The sequence below is a fragment of the Chionomys nivalis genome, chromosome 1 (assembly GCF_950005125.1).
Source record: "Chionomys nivalis chromosome 1, mChiNiv1.1, whole genome shotgun sequence".
In the NCBI taxonomy this organism is placed as follows: Eukaryota; Metazoa; Chordata; class Mammalia; order Rodentia; family Cricetidae; genus Chionomys; species Chionomys nivalis.
In genome coordinates this window covers 155143881-155162495 of record NC_080086.1, presented here as the reverse complement: position 1 = coordinate 155162495, position 18615 = coordinate 155143881, and the positions used below count along the sequence as shown (strand labels likewise).

The following is an 18615-nucleotide window of genomic DNA, read 5'->3' as shown; positions in this document are numbered from 1 at the left end:
TCTGGAATAAATCTTGTTACTTGTATTAAAAAAATATCACATGGGATGTTTTCTGTTTATCAAGACTTGTCACCAGGAGTCAAATGAGGAGAGGTTCCTCACCAGGAAACCTAGCCTGACCCTATGACCATCATGCCTCACAGCTCAGACACTGGACCAGGGATACTGTTGCTGCTACAGTTTTACACTTTAATGTCAAGGTTAGGTTCTGTTTCCCTGTTCCCAGAAGTACCTGCTAGGAGCTTGAAGGTAGTACAGCTCAGACTCCATCCTACACCTCTGGGTTGAGACATTTTTTGTGTTTCTGTTTTTCAAGACAGTATAGCCCTGGCTATTCTGGTACCATCTCTGTACAACAGGGTGTCCTCGAACTCAGATCTGCCTTCTTCTGCTTCCACCTCCCAAGTGCTGGAATTAAAGGTGTCTACTAACACTGCCTGGTGAAATTTACATTAAAGAATATTTTTGTTTTTTGAGGTAGGGTTTCATACGGCCCAAGTTGGCTCTGAACTTCCTGTGAGGCTGAAGCCGCGCTTGAACTCCTGATCTTCCCATCACCATTTCTCAAGTACCACCATGCTGAGCAACATTTCCTTTTAATGCCAGCATACAGCACTTTTATTGCAATAGTAAAACTTGAAACCCATATGTTGCAGGGGGTAGGGACAAAAGCCAGGAAGTCACAGTCAGTAGAGAGCTAAGCTTCAGAACCCAAGAGATGCTGTAGGTGTGATGGTCAGTCTCATCTTCTCAGAGATGGCTGGGTGTGCATTGGGTAGAACGTCTACTAACAACACCTAAATAATGCCTTCAGTTTAAAATTTCATTAAAAGTACTGAAAGTTTAGGAAGTGGAGCTTGGATAGTTACAAAATTACAAAACGCGTGAAAATGCCATTAGAAATACAATAGGATTTTTGTTTGTTTTTTGGGACAGGGTTTCACTTTGTAATAGCCTCAGCGGTTCTGGAACTTACTCCGTAGACCAGGCTGGCCTGGAACTCACAGATCTGCTTGCCTTTGCTTCCAGAGTATGGGGATTAAAGATTAAAGGCCTGTGCTATTCCTGCTCAGCCATAGGATATTTTTTTTTTTTTTTTAAAGGCCAGGTCAGAAAAGAAGGCTTCAGAGATCCCTCCTCGTCCAGGGACAGATACCGTAGTATCCAACACATGAAGGAACTTGTTTTAAAAGGCACATAGTTTCTGAAGATGGGAGGGGCTGGCAGAGGCAAAGACTTCCTCCTCCCCAGTTGAGCTTGTGTAGGACTTTGAATTAAACAGAAGGACCTCCTTCACATTGGAGAAAACTCAATAGCACCTCCAATCCACCATGGTTTTGCATTACAGCAGCAAGATTGTCTTAATGTATAATAGATAATTTCATATATATATAATATATGTACATATAATAGATTAAAAAAAGTTCAGATTCCTGTTTCCCCACCCAAACAGCAGTTCCTAGTCTAGAGTTAACCTTCATTTGTGCTGTTAATACTGGCAATACCCTTCATTGGAGACCTGTATGCAAAAGAAACTGAATCTTCATTCAAAACAAAATGAGTGACTTGGGGCATATAGTTTATGGCATGTAGTTTTGTTGAACACAAGAACAGGAAGAGGACATGGAGGTGTCTGAATCAAAGCTCAGTGGGGGAACACAGGTGTTTATACAAAGCGGGGCATTGGAGAAAGCTCCTCATGGGTCCATGTGTACACAAAACATACTTTTTGTTTTGTTTTTTTAAGACGGGGTTTCTGTGTAGCCCTGGTTGTCCTGGAACTCACTTTGTAGACTAGGCTAGCCTTGAACTCAGAATTTCACCTGCCTCTGCTTTCCCAGCGCTGGGACCAAAGGTGTGCACCACCACTTTCAGAACACACAACATTATGTAACCACCAGTAGGCATTGTTTTTTATTTTAGATCTCTAACATTTGCATGTATATGGGTGCATGCATGTCTCTGTCTGTGTGGTGGTCAGAGGCAACTTGTAGGAGTTTCCAAGGGTCAGATTCAGAAAGTTCTTTTACCCCCAGCTGTTAGGGAACTTGCTATGTAGCCTACTTGACTTCCCAGCCATCCTCCCACCTTCAGCCTTCAGCATGCTGTTATTTCAGGTGGGAGCCGGCATACCAGGCTCCCTAGGTGCTGTTTTAAATGACACAACTTACTTGCCCATTTCAACTGTCACATATTGAAAGGCTGCTCTGGGAAGCGTGGAGAAGAAGGTTCTGGGAAGTGAACTGGTTAAGTTGCACATAATACATAGGGCCGCAGCGTCACATGCCCAACTAAGCTGGTATGCCTCTCCTTCCTATTCGCTCAGTAAACATAGTGCTCACACCTGGCCCTAGTTAGCCTAGCTAGTCTCACCACCATATGACATGGCGGAGCTGTGGGGCATAGGCTTTCCTGGGTCTTACAGTTTCGTTCCCAGCCGCCGATCCAAAGCAAACTCTAGTGCTGAAGGCTGCTACAGCCACGCCAGTTGGGCTGCAGGTGCGTCACTCCTGTCCTGAGTCAGCCTCTTGCCTTTTGAGAGAGCTTGCCTCATCTGTTATTACACTTGTTTGTGGGAGCATGTTGTGGAATCGTCCTTCACACTGACAATATGTCACTTGATTGGTTTAATAAGCTAAATGGCCAATAGCTAGGTAGGATTGGGGGGGCAGAGAAAATCCTGGGAAGAAGAAGGCAGAGTCACCAGCCAGACACGGAGAAAGCCACATGGGCATTACAAAATAAAGATAACTGAGCCACATAAAAGAACGTAGATTAAAAGAAATGGTTTAATCTAAGTTTTAAGAGCTAGTTAGAAACAAGTTTAAGCTATTGGCTGAGCTTTTATAATTTTTTTTAAAGATTTATTTTATGATGTGTATATACACCATTCTGCCTGCATATATGCCCACACGCCAGAAGAGGGCGCCATTTCTCATTATAGATGGTTGTGAGCCACCATATGGTTGCTGGGAATTAAACTCAGGACCTCTGGAAGAGCAGCCAGTGCTCTTAACCGCTGAGCCATCTCTCCAGCCCTGAGCTTTAATAATTAATAAATGTCCATGTTGTGATTTGGGAGCTGGTCGGTGGGGCAGAAAAATTTGCCTACATCAACACACGTATGCCATGGCACACAGGGGAGTTCAGAAGACAACTTAAGAGTTCTCTCCTGCTGGGCGATGGTGGCACACGCCTTTAATCCCAGCACTCGGGAGGCAGAGGCAGGTGGATCTCTGTGAGTTCGAGACCAGCCTGGTCTACAGAGCTAGTTCCAGGACAGGCTCCAAAGTCACAGAGAAACTCTGTCTTGAAAAACCAAAAAAAAAAAAAAAATTCTCTCCTACCATGTGATCAGACTCCAGTGACAGACTTGGCAGCAAACACCTTTCCTCCCTTAAACCATCTTACTTTTCCTCATCCATTTCTTTTGAGAGCAAATAAATAATGGAAACTTGTTATGTAGGCAGTTTTAACATTCAGGATACATCAGTGAGCAGAACATATTGGCTGTGGTTGGTTTTCTGTTAAAATCTAGTTTCTGACACTGGACCTGTTTACAGACTTCCCTAGACTAATACAGTATTACAGTGTGCACTCCCAAACTGATAAAAAGGATGGAGTTTTGAGACAGGGTTTCGCTATGTAATCCAAGCAGACCTGGTGCTCTCATTCCCTGCCCCAGATTCCCAAGTGCTGAAGTTACATGGAATATGAAGTTTGCTTGGTTTGGTTTTTCAAGACAGGGTTTCTCTGTAGCCCTTGCTATCATGGAACTCTGTAGACCAGGCTGACCTTGAACTCAGAAATCTGCCTGCCTCTGCTTCCCAAGTGCTGGGATTAAAGGTGTGTACAACCATGCCCAGCATGCAACTAATTTTTGTTTTGTTTTTTTCAAGACAGGGTTTCTCTGTAGCTTTGGAGCCTGTCCTGGAACTAGCTCTTGTAAACCAGGCTGGCCTCGAACTCACAGAGATCTGCCTTCCTCTGACTCCCAAGTGCTGGGATTAAAGGCGTGTGCCACCATTGCCTGGCTGCAACTAATTTTTAGAAAAGGTTTTATTTACAGTGTGTGTAGGTCAGTAGAAGTCAGTTCTCCCCTTCTAGTTCTGTTTGAGCCCTGGAGGATGAACTTGGACCATTAGGTTTGTATCATTTTGGGCAGCAAGTTCCACCAATACACTTTACATGGTGCGTCATCTGCCAGCCTCAGAACTGATTATTTTAGAATTACTTTAAAGATATTTTAAATACATACAGACACCAAAACAAACCCCAAAATAAAATTAAAAAAAAAATGCCAGCAGGAAGTTCATTGATTTATTGGATAAAGACCATAGCATGAGTGAAAAATGCAAGAAACCAAGAAAAGCAGGTTTTACTTTATATTCCAAGGTTAATTCTGGGTTTCCTGAGTAAGGGTTTCTAGTTTGAGAAGGATATTGGTCTTAAATGGAATAGTTTATTCAGGTGAGCTCAGGACATGAACTGGTTAGAGAGCCGTACACATGAACACAGTAGCTGTTGTCCGGTCCATTGTATCATTTGAATTCCCCTGGCTGGAAGAGCCGGATCATCAACCTGGAGTCAAGGGTTACAGGATGCCCTGCTGATGGCCCACGCTAGCCCAGGCTGGATGTGGTCGAGAGGGCTGGAAGAAGGGGCTCTGCCCGGGCTGTGCAGGTGGCAGTCATAAATCCTAGAGGCTAAGAACCTCAAATGTGGGTGCGTGAGAGAAGGATACTCCGGAAGCACCTCCCTTGGGTTCTGGCGCAAGCCAGGCAAGCGCTCTACCACTACCACTGAGGTAGGTCCCAGTCTCGGGCTTGCTTTTTTTTTTTTTTTTTTTTTATTTTAAACGCACTTTTCCCCTTAGGGATTCCCAATTGTTGTGAAAAAAACAGAAGAAGGGTTTAGGAACCTTTATCTTTTCTCCTAGGTTCTCCTCTCTAGGTTACAGACCCTAGAAAAGGGACTCTGAAAACCCTTGGGATGAGGGTGTTCCGCCCGAGCGTGAAGTCTGGGAATTTTCTGAGCGTTTCCCTCCCGGGCATCTTCCCTGAATTCCCATCGAGGCCAGCTGCTCGGCGTCTCGAGCCAGGCTCGGCGTCGCAGGCTCGCGGCCGCGGGGTGGAGCGCTCCCGGATGCGCCCCCTTCGGACGGCAGGGGGCGCTGTGCGCGCCCGGCCGCGGCCTCCCCCGCGGCTCCCTTAAAGGGCCAGCGGGGCACGTGGCTCGGGATGGTTGGAGTTTGCGGCCGCCAGGCAAGCAGTTCCGACGCTGGGCCGCTCCTGCTCGTTACCGACGCGCAGCGTGCGCTTGGCTCAACCTGTCGGCGGAGAACCTCAGCCCGCGCGTGGTCCGACCTGTCGGCGGAGGATCGCACCCCAGCGAGGACACGGTAGCCATGGCTGAAGCGGCGCCCGCCCGGGTAAGCGCCCCGGCCGGTGGCCGCCGCGTGCGAGGGTCTCGGGACACCAGGCCCGGAGCGCTCCCTCCCTACCCTGCCCGTCCCCCAGCCCGCGGGCGTCATGGAGACACCGGCCCGGTGGACACCGAGGCCTCGGGCCTGCGCCCAGCGGCGGGCGGCCCAAACACCAGGCCCGGTGGGCTGCGCCCTAAGACCGGTGACCGCGACCAGGCCCCCGGAACCCGGCGAGGCCGGGCGCTCAGATGCCTGCTGAAGGCCTCGAAGAACCCTGCAGATGACACAGCTGAAAGCCCCTGCCCGTTGTTTCTTCTGAGGCCTTCGGCCGAGGAGGGCCCGGTGTGGCATACCCACCGCAAACGCAAGGCTGAGGTTGCACGGGGCAGGTAGAGGCCGAGCTTAGGTCTCAGGCTAACTAGAATGAGACCTCCGTTAAAATACCTAGCAACTCTACTTTTACTTAGGAAACAATTTGACTGAACCCTGTTAGCAACAGATTTCTGAATTTTGTGACCTTTTTCATTTGTTTCTTTAAAGATTACTTCAGTTGTTCTCAACTTGTAGGTCGCAACCCCTTGGCGTTGCATATCAAATATTTACGATTCGTGGCAGTAGCAAAATTACATTTACGAAGTAGCAACAAAATGATTTTATGGTTGCTGGTCACCTCAACATGAGGAACTGTATTAAAGGGTCGCAGCACCAGGAAGGTTGAGAATCACTGCAGGTTTAAAGCAGTTTTAGAAGGGTAGTGTGGCCATGTCAGAGAACATGCTAAAACTTTTGCCTGTAAAAAAATCTCTCTGGGGGGCTGGAGAGATGGCTCAGTGGTTGGGAGCACTGCCTGCTCTTCCAAAGGTCCTGAGTTCAATTCCTGGCAACCACGTGGTGGCTCACAGCCATCTGTGATGAGGCCTGGTGCCCTCTTCTGGCCTACATACAGACAGAATATTGTATACATACTAAATAAATATTTTTTTTTAAAAAACTCTCTGTAAGTATTATCTATTATTACCAATACATCTCAGACAAGTTTCTGAAACTTTAGTTTCCTGGAAACTTTTTGAAGGGAACCTCTCCTTCCCTTTAGTTTACCATGTGTCCTCGGTTCCCTGCCTACAAGGAAGAGAAAATGCGCTTTATGGGAGTGGGGCTGGAAGGCAATACCTGTCCAGATGACGTCTTCCAGATCATTCCACCTGCCCTATCCCTCACCTGTGTTGCAGCACCTACTATGACGTCTTCCAGATCATTCCACCTGCCCTATTCCTCACCTGTCTTGCAGCACCTAATATCCCCTAAACTTGCCAACAGGATAGATCTCAACACTACCTATCACATTATTGCAACAACCACAGCTCTCACCCAGTGGACAAGAGATGCTCAAGTCCCTGACATAAAATTATGTAGTGTTCGCATATAATCCACTCATAGACTCCAAAATATGGTACGTCATCTCTAGATTTCCAGTACAATAGAAAGGCTAATCATTGCATCATGGAGGAAATAATGACAGGAAAAATGTGAACATGTTTGAAACAGATATAAGTTTTTTCTTTCTAAATATTTTATGTATTTTTATTTCAGGTTGGGTGAATCTTTAAATGTAAAGCTGCAGGTTTACATTAAGACAGTGTTTGGTATTCTATGCAGTTCTAGGTGGTCTGGAATTTGACAGGCAGACCACACCAGGCCTTGAACTCACAGAGATCAGCCTGCTTTTGATTCCCAAGAGCTGGGATTAAAGAGTGTGCCTCCACACCTGGCTGCTCTCAACTCTTTAGGCTAGCCTGGAAGTGTCTAGATCAGGCTGCCCTTGAACGTGAGGCTATCTCCCTGCCTCAGTTTGTAAATGTTGGGATTGTAGATGTACCATCATGCCTGGTTTAAGATGCGGATATTTTGATTATATGATCCTTTTGTTTTCTTGAGCAGATTTCTCAGAGGTACAAGCAGATGTGTAATAAGAGGCCTCCCACCCCTCTTCTTAACCCCAGCCAGATGCAGAGAAGCGCTCATACCTCTACTCCACAGAGATCACACTGTGGACTGTGGTGGCAGCCGTGCAGGCCTTGGAGAAGAAAGTGGATTCTTGCCTGGCCCGCCTGCTGACGCTGGAAGGACGCTCAGGGACAGCCGAGAAGAAGCTGGCTGACTGTGAGAAGACAGCTGTAGAGTTCAGCAACCAGCTGGAGGGCAAGTGGGACATGCTGGGGACCCTGCTGCAGGAGTACGGGCTGCTGCAGCGGCGGATGGAGGACGTGGAGAACCTCATGCGCAACCGGAACTTCTTGATCTTGCGGCTTCCCCCCGGCAGCAAGGGCGAGGTCCCCAAGGTAGCCTTTGAATGTCCTGAGCTGGGGAGCCTGGGGAGCCATGCCTGTAAAATGTGTAGGTGAACAAGTGTGACACTGGTTTCAGGTGCCTATGACCTTTGATGACGTGGCTGTGTATTTCTCTGAGTTGGAGTGGGGCAAGCTGGAGGACTGGCAGAAGGAGCTCTACAAGCACGTGATGAGGGACAACTATGAGATGCTGGTCTCCCTGGGTAAGGCTGCAAGGGAACACCTCGGCTTCCATCTAAGGATGGCTTCCTGCAGTCTTTGCCTTTCCTTTAGGCAGCGAGACTGAGACCTTTCCCTATCCCCTCCCCATTCTGTATGCAGATTATGCCATCTCCAAACCCAGCATCCTCACCTGGATAGAGAGGGGAGAAGAGCCTTGTCCTTCAGGCCTCTGGGGCCAGAAGGGGAGTGAGGAGGAGGCAACATGCCCAAGGAAACCAAACACTGGTAAGTATTGGCAATATTGGGAGCACCTGGGCAAAGTGAATAGCACACTACCTTCCCGGGTACACTGGGCCATCTCGGGACTGGAAGGGAGCACAGGCCCGTCACCCAGAATGGGCTCAGTGGTTAAGAACACTCACTGCTCTTGCAGAGGACCTGGGTTCAGTTCCTAGCACCCACATGACAACTTATAGTTGTCTGTAACTGTAGTTCTAGGGAATCTGGTGTTCCCTTCTGGGCAGGAGGCATGCATGCAGTGTACGTATACACAGGCAAAACACTTACACACATATACACATGTTTATTTACTAATTTTTGGGTTTTTTTTTTCTTTTTTTTTTTTTTTTTTTTTTTTTTGGTTTTTCGAGATAGGGTTTCTCTAGCTTTGGAGCCTGTCCTGGAACTCCCTTTGTAGCCCAGGCTGGCCTCAAACTCCCAGAGATCCACCTGCCTCTGCCTCCCGAGTGCTGGGATTAAAGGCACTGACAGTCATGCACTTAGGTACCTGTTAATTACATGAGAGGAAAGTATCTAACACTTAGGACTCCAGATAACAATAAAGAAACCCAGTGTGCTATGGCACTTTAACAGCCAGGGTTTCATATTCTTTCATATCTCCCTTTCTCTGTCTGGACTTCACTCTTCTGAACCAGTGTCTTGTGGTGCTTTGTATGGTTTCTGTTTATAGTTCCTATAAGGAGCCAAATATATGACTTCAGCAACTCTGTTCTGCCATCTGCCAGTGAAGCAGCTGTCTTTTTGTTGTTGCTGTTTTGTGTTTTGTGACAAGGTCCCATGTAGTTCAGGTTGGCCTCAAACTCAGTAGGTCATCAAAAGATGGTCTTTGACTCCTGGTCTCCCTCCCTCCCTCCTCCTAAGTGCTGGGACTGCAGAAGTGTGCCTCCACACCTGATTTACCTGTGTGTATGGAGAGATACAGGTATGTATCACAGTGCCCACGTGTGGAAGTCAGAAAACTTTCCGGAGTTGGTTCTCTCCTTCCACTACTACATGAGTCCCAAGAAGGAACTGAGGTCATCAGGCTAGGCAGTAAATGCCTTTACCTGCTAAAGCATCTCACTGGCCCTTATTGTATTGTTTTTTTTTTTTTTAAAGATTTATTTATTATATATACTGTATTCTGCACCAGATCTTATTACCATGTGGTTGCTGGGAATTGAACTCAGGACCTTCGGAAGAACAGACAGTGCTCCTAACCTCTGAGCCATCTCTCCAGCCCTCTGTATTGCTTTTTGAGACAGGGTCTCATTCTGTACCCCAGGCTTGCTTGGGGCTCATTTTGTAGCCACCTTGCCGGTCCTTCTGCCTCGGCTTTCCAAGTGCTGGCATTGCAGGCGTGTGACACCACACTGGCTTCTTGTTGCTGTTATTTGCTTTTTTAAAAAAGTTATAGCCGGGGGGCTGGAGAGATGGCTCAGCGGTTAAGAGCACTGCCTGCTGTTCCAGGGGTCCTGAGTTCAATTCCCAGCAACCACATGGTGGCTTACAACCATCTGTAGTAAGATCTGGTGCCCTCTTCTGACCTGCAGAACACTGTATACATAATGAATAAATAAATCTTTTTTTTCTTTTTTTTTTTTTTTTTTGGTTTTTTTTCGAGACAGGGTTTCTCTGTGGTTTTGGAGCCTGTCCTGGAACTAGCTCTTGTAGACCAGGCTGGTCTCGAACTCACAGAGATCCGCCTGCCTCTGCCTCCCAAGTGCTGGGATTAAAGGCGTGCGCCACCACCGCCCGGCGAATAAATAAATCTTAAAAAAAAAAAAAAGAAAAAAGAAAAAAAAGAAAAAAGTTATAGCCGGGCGATGGTGGCGCACGGCTTTAATCCCAGCACTCGGGAGGCAGAGGCAGGCGGATCTGTGAGTTCGAGACCAGCCTGGTCTACAAGAGCGTGTTCCAGGACAGGCTCCAAAGCCACAGAGAAACCCTGTCTCGAAAAACCAAAAAAAAAAAAAAGGTTATGTTCTTTTATGTGTCTATGTGTATGTATGCAGTTCAGGAAAATATTTGAAAGAGTTTTCTCCTGCCACTATGTGAGTCCCAAGGATGGAACTACAGGCTTGGCAACAAAGGTCTTTTACCTGCTGAGCGATCTTGCTGGCCTTATTTGCTTTTCAGTCAGGGTCTCACACCATAGCCCAAATTGGCTTGTCATTTAATACATAGCCCAGGCTGGCCTTTAACTCATAGCAATCCTCCTGCCTCAGCCTCCTGAGTGCTTGGGTTGAAGGTATGAGCACCACACCTAGCTGAAGCAGCTGTCTCTGGGTTTGTTATGGAAGTAACAATTTCAAGACCTAGTGACTGTTACGTGTATAATGTCTGTGAGCGGTGTGACCCGCTGGCGTCCAGCTCCGCTCCCTGGAATGTGGAAGAGACTCGGGAGCAGTGTTGTCCATTACAGATCCACTTCTCGTGACTCTAGCTGGGTTCTCAGTTCCCCTGGAAGAGAAGTGCTGATGGAGGCCCTGCTTAGGTTGCTTTGTGTGTCTCACACATTGTCCTTGTTCCCTGCACCCTGTGTTCATGAAAAACCACACCGGTGAGTTCAGTCTCATAGAGATAGAGCCTCTTATTTCTGTGATTGTGGATTCTCATCCAAATATGTCTGTTTTCAGCTGTCCTCAGCACATGTGGGTCTATGGTAGGAACCTTTGGCTGATTTCCTATCAGTCAGCTCTTTAACCATCAACCCTTTTGCTCATAGTATATCTTTTTCATAATTGGTTTTTTATTTTGCTTTGTTTTGTTTTTGTTTTGGTCCTGAAAGAGAGGAGAGAAGAAAGTATGAAGTATATATCTCACTTGGTACAGTGTTTTATCTAGCCTACATGAAGCCCTGGTTTGATCCCTAGCACCAGAAAAGTTGGGTATGGTGGTACATGCTTATAATCCCACCACTAGGGATGTAGATGCTGGCATATCAGAAGTTTAATGTTCTCAGCCACATAGTGAGTTCAAGACCACCCTGGAATACATTTGAGACCCTGTCTCAGGAAACAAACACAGACGGACAGTTGAGATGGCTCAGCAGTGGTAAAAGGTCCTCACCAGTGTGGTGAAAGGTACTTGCTGTGTATGAATCTGATAATATAAGCTCCATCCCCAGAACCCGCAGTGGAAGAAAACCAACTGCTGAAGGTTGCTTTCTGACCTACATACCTCCCCCCTCATCTGTTTGTCTGTCTCTCTGTCATACACACTCTCTCATTAGTAATTTTTTTTTAAGAAGGAAAGAAGGCTGGTGCCCAGCAATCAGGAGGCAGAGGGAAGTGTAGCTCTATGAGTTCAAAGTCAGACCAATCTACATGTTGTGTTCCAGGCCAGCCAGAGCCATATAGTGAGACCCGGTCTTGAAAACAAGACAAACGCAAGAGGAAAAGAAAAGCAGAACTCTCCTCCCCCAGCTCTGTTCCGTGAGAGGCTGCTTAGGCTCAATTTGGAGCCTCTAATAACCACAGTAACAGCCAGGTTGTAGGAAACTCTTCTGGGAGGCCTGCCACAGCAAACACCATGCGCGGATCCAAGGGTATGAAGAGGATAGGTGTGGAGGTGGAGTTGTCCTGAAAGAGTATTTAGGGAGCTGGGGAGGTGGCACAGCTGTTAAGTGCCCTGACTGCTCTTCTAGAGAAAACAGAGCACCCACATGGCAGCTCATAACTGTCTGTAACTTCAGTTCGAGGGGATCTGACATCCCAACACAGACATGCATACAGGCAAAACACCCACACACAAGCAAGCAAACAAAAAAATCCCTTTAAAAAAATATTTAAGGACATCAGAGCTCCAAAGATGATGTCTTTGGGGTGTCTTTTCTGCTGTACCAGTGGACTCTCTGGCACTACAGAAGGTAGTTTGGGGGGAAAGACATTAAGTAGCCAGGTTTTAAAAAATTTATTATTTACGTTTACATTTATTTATTTATTTATTTATTTTTTGGATTTTTCGAGATAGGGTTTCTCCGTAGTTTTTTTTTTTTTTTTGAGTTCCTGTCCTGGAACTAGCTCTTGTAGACCAGGCTGGCCTCAAACTCACAGAGATCCGCCTGCCTCTGCCTCCCGAGTACTGGGATTAAAGGCATGCGCCACCACCGCCCGGCTTACGTTTACATTTATTTTACTGTTTGTGTATGGATGTTTTACCTTCTATATATATGTATACCATGTACATGAAGTGCCCACAGAGTCCAGAAGAGGACATTAGACCTATGGTGTTGAAGTAACATCCCATTATCAGCCGCTATGTGAGTGGATAGCCAAGTTCTTGATCCAGCTGTCATTCCTGTCTTGCATTCTCAGTTGATTACATGTTGGGCAGAGTTCTTATGGGCAAAGAGGCTTAGATGTAGCTCAGCATGGCAGAACACACTCCCAACAAAGAGAGGCAGAGGCAGGTGGATCTCTTGAGTTTGAGGTCGCAAGGTCTACATAGTGAGTTCTAAGGTAGCGAATGGTCTACATAGTGAGTTCTAAGGTAGCCAGGGCTATGTAGAGAGGCCCTGTGTCAACACAACACAAAAAGGTTTTACAACAAGAGTAGAGCTGTGAGGGCAGTGGGCATAGCCACTGTATTTTCACATCCTGTCTTTGGTTTCCAAACCCAGGATCCAAAACTCTGCATTTAGTGTGGCCCTAGAGTCACTGGCCACCTGCCTAGGAGACCTTGGTATTGTTCTCAGTGATGTTGGTTTGTGTTTCTAGGAATTCCTCTGAGTCCAGCCAGCCCTGACCTAGAAGAGCCAAAAGAAAGGCAGACACCTAAGCAGCAACAGCAGCCGCAGCAAGAGGAAGCAAGAGTTATTCCACCTGAGACAGACACTGGTAAGTGAGGACAGCTGGGTAGCAACACAGGTGCTCTCAGCGTAGGAAACAAGCAAATACTGAACTCTGCTGCAAAGACTCAGCCTCTAAGATGGGCCTTGGAGAGGTAGCTTTAGTCTCTTCAGTGCTCAGATGTCTGAAGAGCACTGTGGGGGCCTGGACATACCTGTCTGGCTGGAGTAAGGGGAGGAGTGTGAATGGGACCTGCTGGATCTTCTACAGTGGCAATGCCAACATGGCGGTTGGTGTCCTAACTCCAGTGTGGCGCTAGGTTGACATGCTGTAGTTTCTCAGTGTTCTGAAAACCTGTTGAGAACACTTTTGTCACTCACCCCGGATCCTGTGTCTTCTCTGGTTTTTTTGTTTGTTTGTTTTTCGAGACAGGGTTTCTCTGTGGTTTTGGTGTCCGCTTTTTTTTTTTTTTTTTTTTTTTTTTTTTTTTTTTTGGTTTTTCGAGACAGGGTTTCTCTGTGGCTTTGGAGCCTGTCCTGGAACTAGCTCTTGTAGACCAGGCTGGTCTCGAACTCACAGAGATTCACCTGCCTCTGCCTCCCAAGTGCTGGGATTAAAGGCGTGCGCCACCACCGCCCGGCTTCTCTGTGGTTTTGGAGCGTGTCCTGGAACTAGCTCTTGTAGACCAGGCTGGTCTCGAACTCACAGAGATCCGCCTGCCTCTGCCTCCCAAGTGCTGGGATTAAAGGCGTGCGCCACCACCGCCCAGCTGTCTTCTCTGTTTACAGGTAGTTCTTGCTGGTCTTTTTCTGAGACTTAAGCAGAGGGCACTGATCCTCATGCTCTCAGCTGTGCTTAACTTCTCTTCTTCCTTCTTGATGCTGGCCTCATTCCCAATCCTTGTTGCCTTCCTTATAGTGGTCCCCCATAGCACATGACTTCTTCCTTCTCTGTGTTCCTCCCAGTCAGTGTGTAAGCTCATGCTTTTGCATAGAATTTATAACATGAGACCTCAGGTAGGAGGGTGGTGTCCCTGACCATCACATACCTGGGACTCTGTCCTCGGGCCTTTCCAAACCTTCTGTTATTTTATTTTTTTAAGATTTTTATTTATTATGTATATAGGTTTCTTCCTTCATGTATCCTGCAGTACAGAAGAGGACACCAGATCTTATTACAGATGGTTTTGAGCCACCATGTGGTTGCTGGGAATTGAACTCAGGACCTCTGGAAGAGCAGCCAGTGCTCTATTCCTCTGAGCCATCTCTCCAGCCACCAACAACCTTCTGTTATTATGAGGCTGATGAAGGTAGCATATGGAGAGAGAGGTTGTGAGCCTGGGCCTACATGTGACTGGGCTTGTGGCCTTACTAGCTCTGTCTCTACCTCAGAAGCCCTCCAGATTTCTTCCTCGCAGGCCCTTAAGCATGTCCAGGACCTGCTGGGGAAATGGCCATGTCTCCTGTGGTACTTGTGTCAGGAATGCCCTCATCTGATTCTCTCTCTCACAGGGACTCCAGCCAGCACCAGCACTTTACCCATCAAACAGGAGGGAGAATCTACAGAGGGAGAATGTCCACCCTCCCCTCCCACAGACAGCCTGCCTTCTGTGGGACCAGGTGAGTGGCAGGAGACACTTGTGACTGTGGCAGAGCCTCATAGCAGCTCAGAGGGACATTTTGAGTAGCAGTCAGCCTGTGGTCAACTGGCCTAATGGAAAGTCCTGCTTGAGGACACGCTGTGTGTCTTAGGCGATGGTCTGCTAGTGGCAGGAAGGCTGTTCATGTGGTGCTCTAGCCCGCAGGAACCCTGCGAGCTGGCCTATCTAGAATCGCAGCTGTGACATCTGGCACTGCACGTTGACCTATGGTTTAAGTGTAGGGGCTGCACCTGAAGTCCATGTTTTTCTGATAGGGCTCAATGACAAGACCTTTGCTCTCTGCACCTGAGGACCACTATCCTCACTTCAGCCTGGGCTTTTCATGGCTCTGTCCCTTCACTTTTCCTGTCTCAGTTCCACCTTGCATCAGGTGAGACCTGCCCTGGCCTTATAGGAGTCACAGGCTGATAGGGCAGTAGAGGCTCCAGTGGATTTATTTGGGATGAGTGACACACAGGCAAGTCACTCCCATCCCCTCCCCTAGGCCACAGAGGTGCGCGCTCTCTCTCTCTCTCTCTCTCTCTCTCTCTCTCTCTCTCTCTCTCTCTCTCTCTCTCTCTCTCTCTCTCTCTCCCTCAGGGGATGAATATAGCTGACTGGCTTTAAAACCACAGTTTAGCCAAGGCTTGTCTTAAATTTGTGGCCACAAGGCCTCTTAATCATGGTCTGGAAGCAGTTGGGGCCCGTGGACTCCTTGTCCATCTCTATTGTAACTATATCATCAGACACTTAGGGTCTTGTTAGCACCGTTGCCATGGTTGAAGTGTCTCCCTCTATAGTCCCACCCATCCACCTTCCAAAGTCAAATCCTGGACTCCATAGGGTTCCTGGCTCCTCTTGGCTTCTGTAACTTTCTCCCTTCTCTGCTCTTCTTAGCTCATCTTCTAAGAATGAGCACAACAGAGCAAACAAAGGTGAATAATCCATGAGGCAGACCTGCCCATGGTGTCTGTGAGTAGGACCCCCTGACCTGCTCTGAGGACACTCATAGAAACTGGGGAAGGGAGAAGAGGCCTGAACCTGGAACAGGACCTGGATCAAATGGTGAGGGGAGCCATGTGGTTCTCTTGGAAACCAGTCATGATTCCTTTGCCAGGTGGTGGTGCTGTGACCATCAAGACAGAAGCACAGGCTGAGGATGAATCTGAGCAGCAACTTCTGGAGTCCCTGAGCCAGTCCCACAAAAGGCCCAGGACTAGAGGCTCCAGACGGCATCATGCCCAGGGAGTGCCTAGGGTACTGAATAGGGAACCCCAGGCCACAGAGGCTAGGGAGGAGCCACCCTGTACCCTTCCTCGACAACGCCAACGACGACGCCGACAACGACAGCGGGCATTCTCATGCCCTGACTGTGGGGAGAGCTTTCGCTTGAAAATTAATCTGACAATCCATCAGCGGACTCACGTAGAAGAGGAGGAACACAGGGAGGTTTGCAGTGATCTGCCTATTGGGTCAGGGGAAAGCCACTCCACACTGGAACCAGGGGAGGTGGTGGTGCCTGGTCCTATCATCGGCTGGGTACCTGAGAAGCCCACAAGGCACCATTCCCTGATAAGCAGTGCTTTCCTGAGACAAAGGTCAACAGCCAAGGTTTACCACTGTAGTGAATGCCTGCTCTCCTTCCAGCGACGGAAGACCCTGATACTGCACCAGCGTCAGCACACAGGCATCAAGCAAGGCTGGCCTGCCTGTCCCTACTGTGGCAAGGCCTTCCGCCGGCCCTCAGACCTCTTCCGTCACCAGCGCATCCACACTGGCGAACGTCCCTATCAGTGCCCCAAGTGTGGCCGGGCCTTCAACAGGAACCACCACCTGACTGTCCACATGCACACCCACTCATGAGGCCAGGCTATCCTGTGTTTCCTCATTTTGTCAGCCCTGAAGAGAAAGGCTGACCAGGGGAGCCTGCCATGGCACCCTCTGGCTCTCCTGAGTACCCTGGTGGGATCTGCACTCTCAGGCCTTTCCCTTGTTCCTGACCTGACGTTGGTCCTTCATTCTGGAATGGCTTTGGAGAGTTTTATTGTTTTGTTTTCCACTCAAGTACGAAGAAGTCACCCTTTTGGTGACTGTAGGTGTGTGATAGGTGCCTCTATCTCCTGATTCCTCTCTTTTGAACATTCCTGACCCAGGAAAGGATCTTTACCTTTGGCTGGTACTGCAGTCAGTAGGAATAGAAAGTTTTGTCTCTTCCAAGAGAGACCTTGGGGAGGTTTGCATGGATGAAAATCTGCAGTCTACTTGAGAAAAAAAGAGTTCACAGATGGCTAAAGGAAGGCCCTGGAAATTTGCATTTCTCGTGTTTTTAAATTATTTTTACTTTGTTGCTTTGAGAATTTTTTTCTTGGAGATCCAAAGCAGGCACTTTGTGCTACCTCCATGTGGTGCTGACAGGGTGGGAGGGCCTGCTTAGTGTAGACCTGTTTGGTGGCTTGGCTGCTGTTCTGAAAGCAGAGGGCTCAGGTGTGTTGAATGCTCAGGGTGATTCTCACTCTCCTGCCTTCCCCTCGTGTGGCAGTTGCATCCTTTACTAGGAGTTGTGAGGGGAATGGAAGCTAGGAATGAGCCACTCCTCTCAGGTCTCAGGGTTGGTAGTGTGACCCTTTGTGACCTGCAAAAATGCCTGATGGAAACTAGAGCAAGCCCAGGAAGCCCCTGCCTGGGGGAACTCTGGGATGAAGCTAGGGAATCCTTCCACCCTCTTGAGCCTCATGTTCCTTGTCTCACAGAACAGCCCAGACGTCACCGTAGAGCAGTCTGTGTCAGGAGGTGCTAGACAAATGCCTATTTTGTCCGTCCTTTTAAGTCTGGGTCTCTTTTCTCTTCTTTGTTGATCTTGTGCCCTTTTTCCCCAGACAGACTTCTTCAGGAAGAACCTCTTTCTTTTTCAAGTGGCAGTTCCTTCAGTTTCTAGAAGACTTTCCAGCCAAGCTGGTACTTGAGGGGCCTTTCAAAAGCACCAGCTGAAGCCCAGGGGTTTGAGGTGACAGTCTCAGACCACAACGTCTTGGGGATGGCTGGTTCATTTTGCCTCTTTGCCACGCCTGTCGGGTGCTGCCCACACAGCCTGGTAGGTCCCAGCTCTCCTGGTAGTTTGCTCTCTTGTTTGGCACTCAAACACCTGAGCATAATCAGGAGGGCTCCTAGGTACCATCATCTGGCTGTACCATTTTCTGATGCCATTCAGACCCTTGCCTCTCAGAAGCCCTGAACAGATGAGGCAGAGGGTAGCACTGCCATCATTCCTGGGCCAGGGATAAGTAGACAAGCCGTTGGCAGTTCTGGATCCTCCATGCCTGCTCACCCAACTGTTGTTTAAGCCCCTCAAGCAAGACAAGAGCTGTCAGTAAGCGCTCAGACAGGGTGTTTACAGTATATCTGTTTCAAGCATAATCCTCAACTGCAAAAGCTCGTCCCTGCTGCTCTGGAGGTGCTGGGCTCAGGTTCCTGGGCCTCCTTTCTAATGTTAAATGCTCCCTGGAAACAAGTATTCTACGTTTAAAGCACAAAACAAATGCTAGGGGTGGGAAAAGTGGGTGCTGTGTAACCTTGGTTGACCTTGGGTTTGAGTGATTTTCCTGCCTCTACCTCCAGATTTCCTTGCCTGCGCCATAATGCCCAATCGGGCTTACTGCGTTTGTCCTGGAATTCATTAGCACACGTTAAAGAGTGTTTTAAGTTAAAAATGAACTGAACGAAGGCTGCTTGTTGAAGGAGCCCAGCGATGGTGTCTAGATTTGACCCCAGAGTCTTCTGGCTCCCTCACTTTTTAAAACAAAGAAATGATTGGCCCATCTGGCTCTAAGAACTATGATGGTGGCAATCTTAGCCTAATTGGTGCTCTATAAACACGTTTGAATAACTACGTGCTTGTGGCCTAGTTTGTACTGGGTAGTCTGAGCTGATCGCAGTGGTTCGCTTGGCTCCTCGACGCAGGTGGAGCTCATA

General features: G+C 48.0%; 1 protein-coding gene across 1 annotated transcript; it reads left to right on the top strand.

Moving 5' to 3' along the window:
• Positions 1-5215: 5215 nt before the first annotated feature.
• Znf783 (zinc finger protein 783) lies at positions 5216-17418 on the top strand. The gene is given in 8 exon segments (XM_057789969.1): positions 5216-5431; positions 7426-7764; positions 7850-7976; positions 8095-8220; positions 12936-13055; positions 14519-14626; positions 15764-16652; positions 17397-17418. Coding segments are annotated over 8 exon segments (1755 nt in total). The 5' UTR covers positions 5216-5407.
• The last annotated feature ends 1197 nt before the right edge of the window (positions 17419-18615 follow it).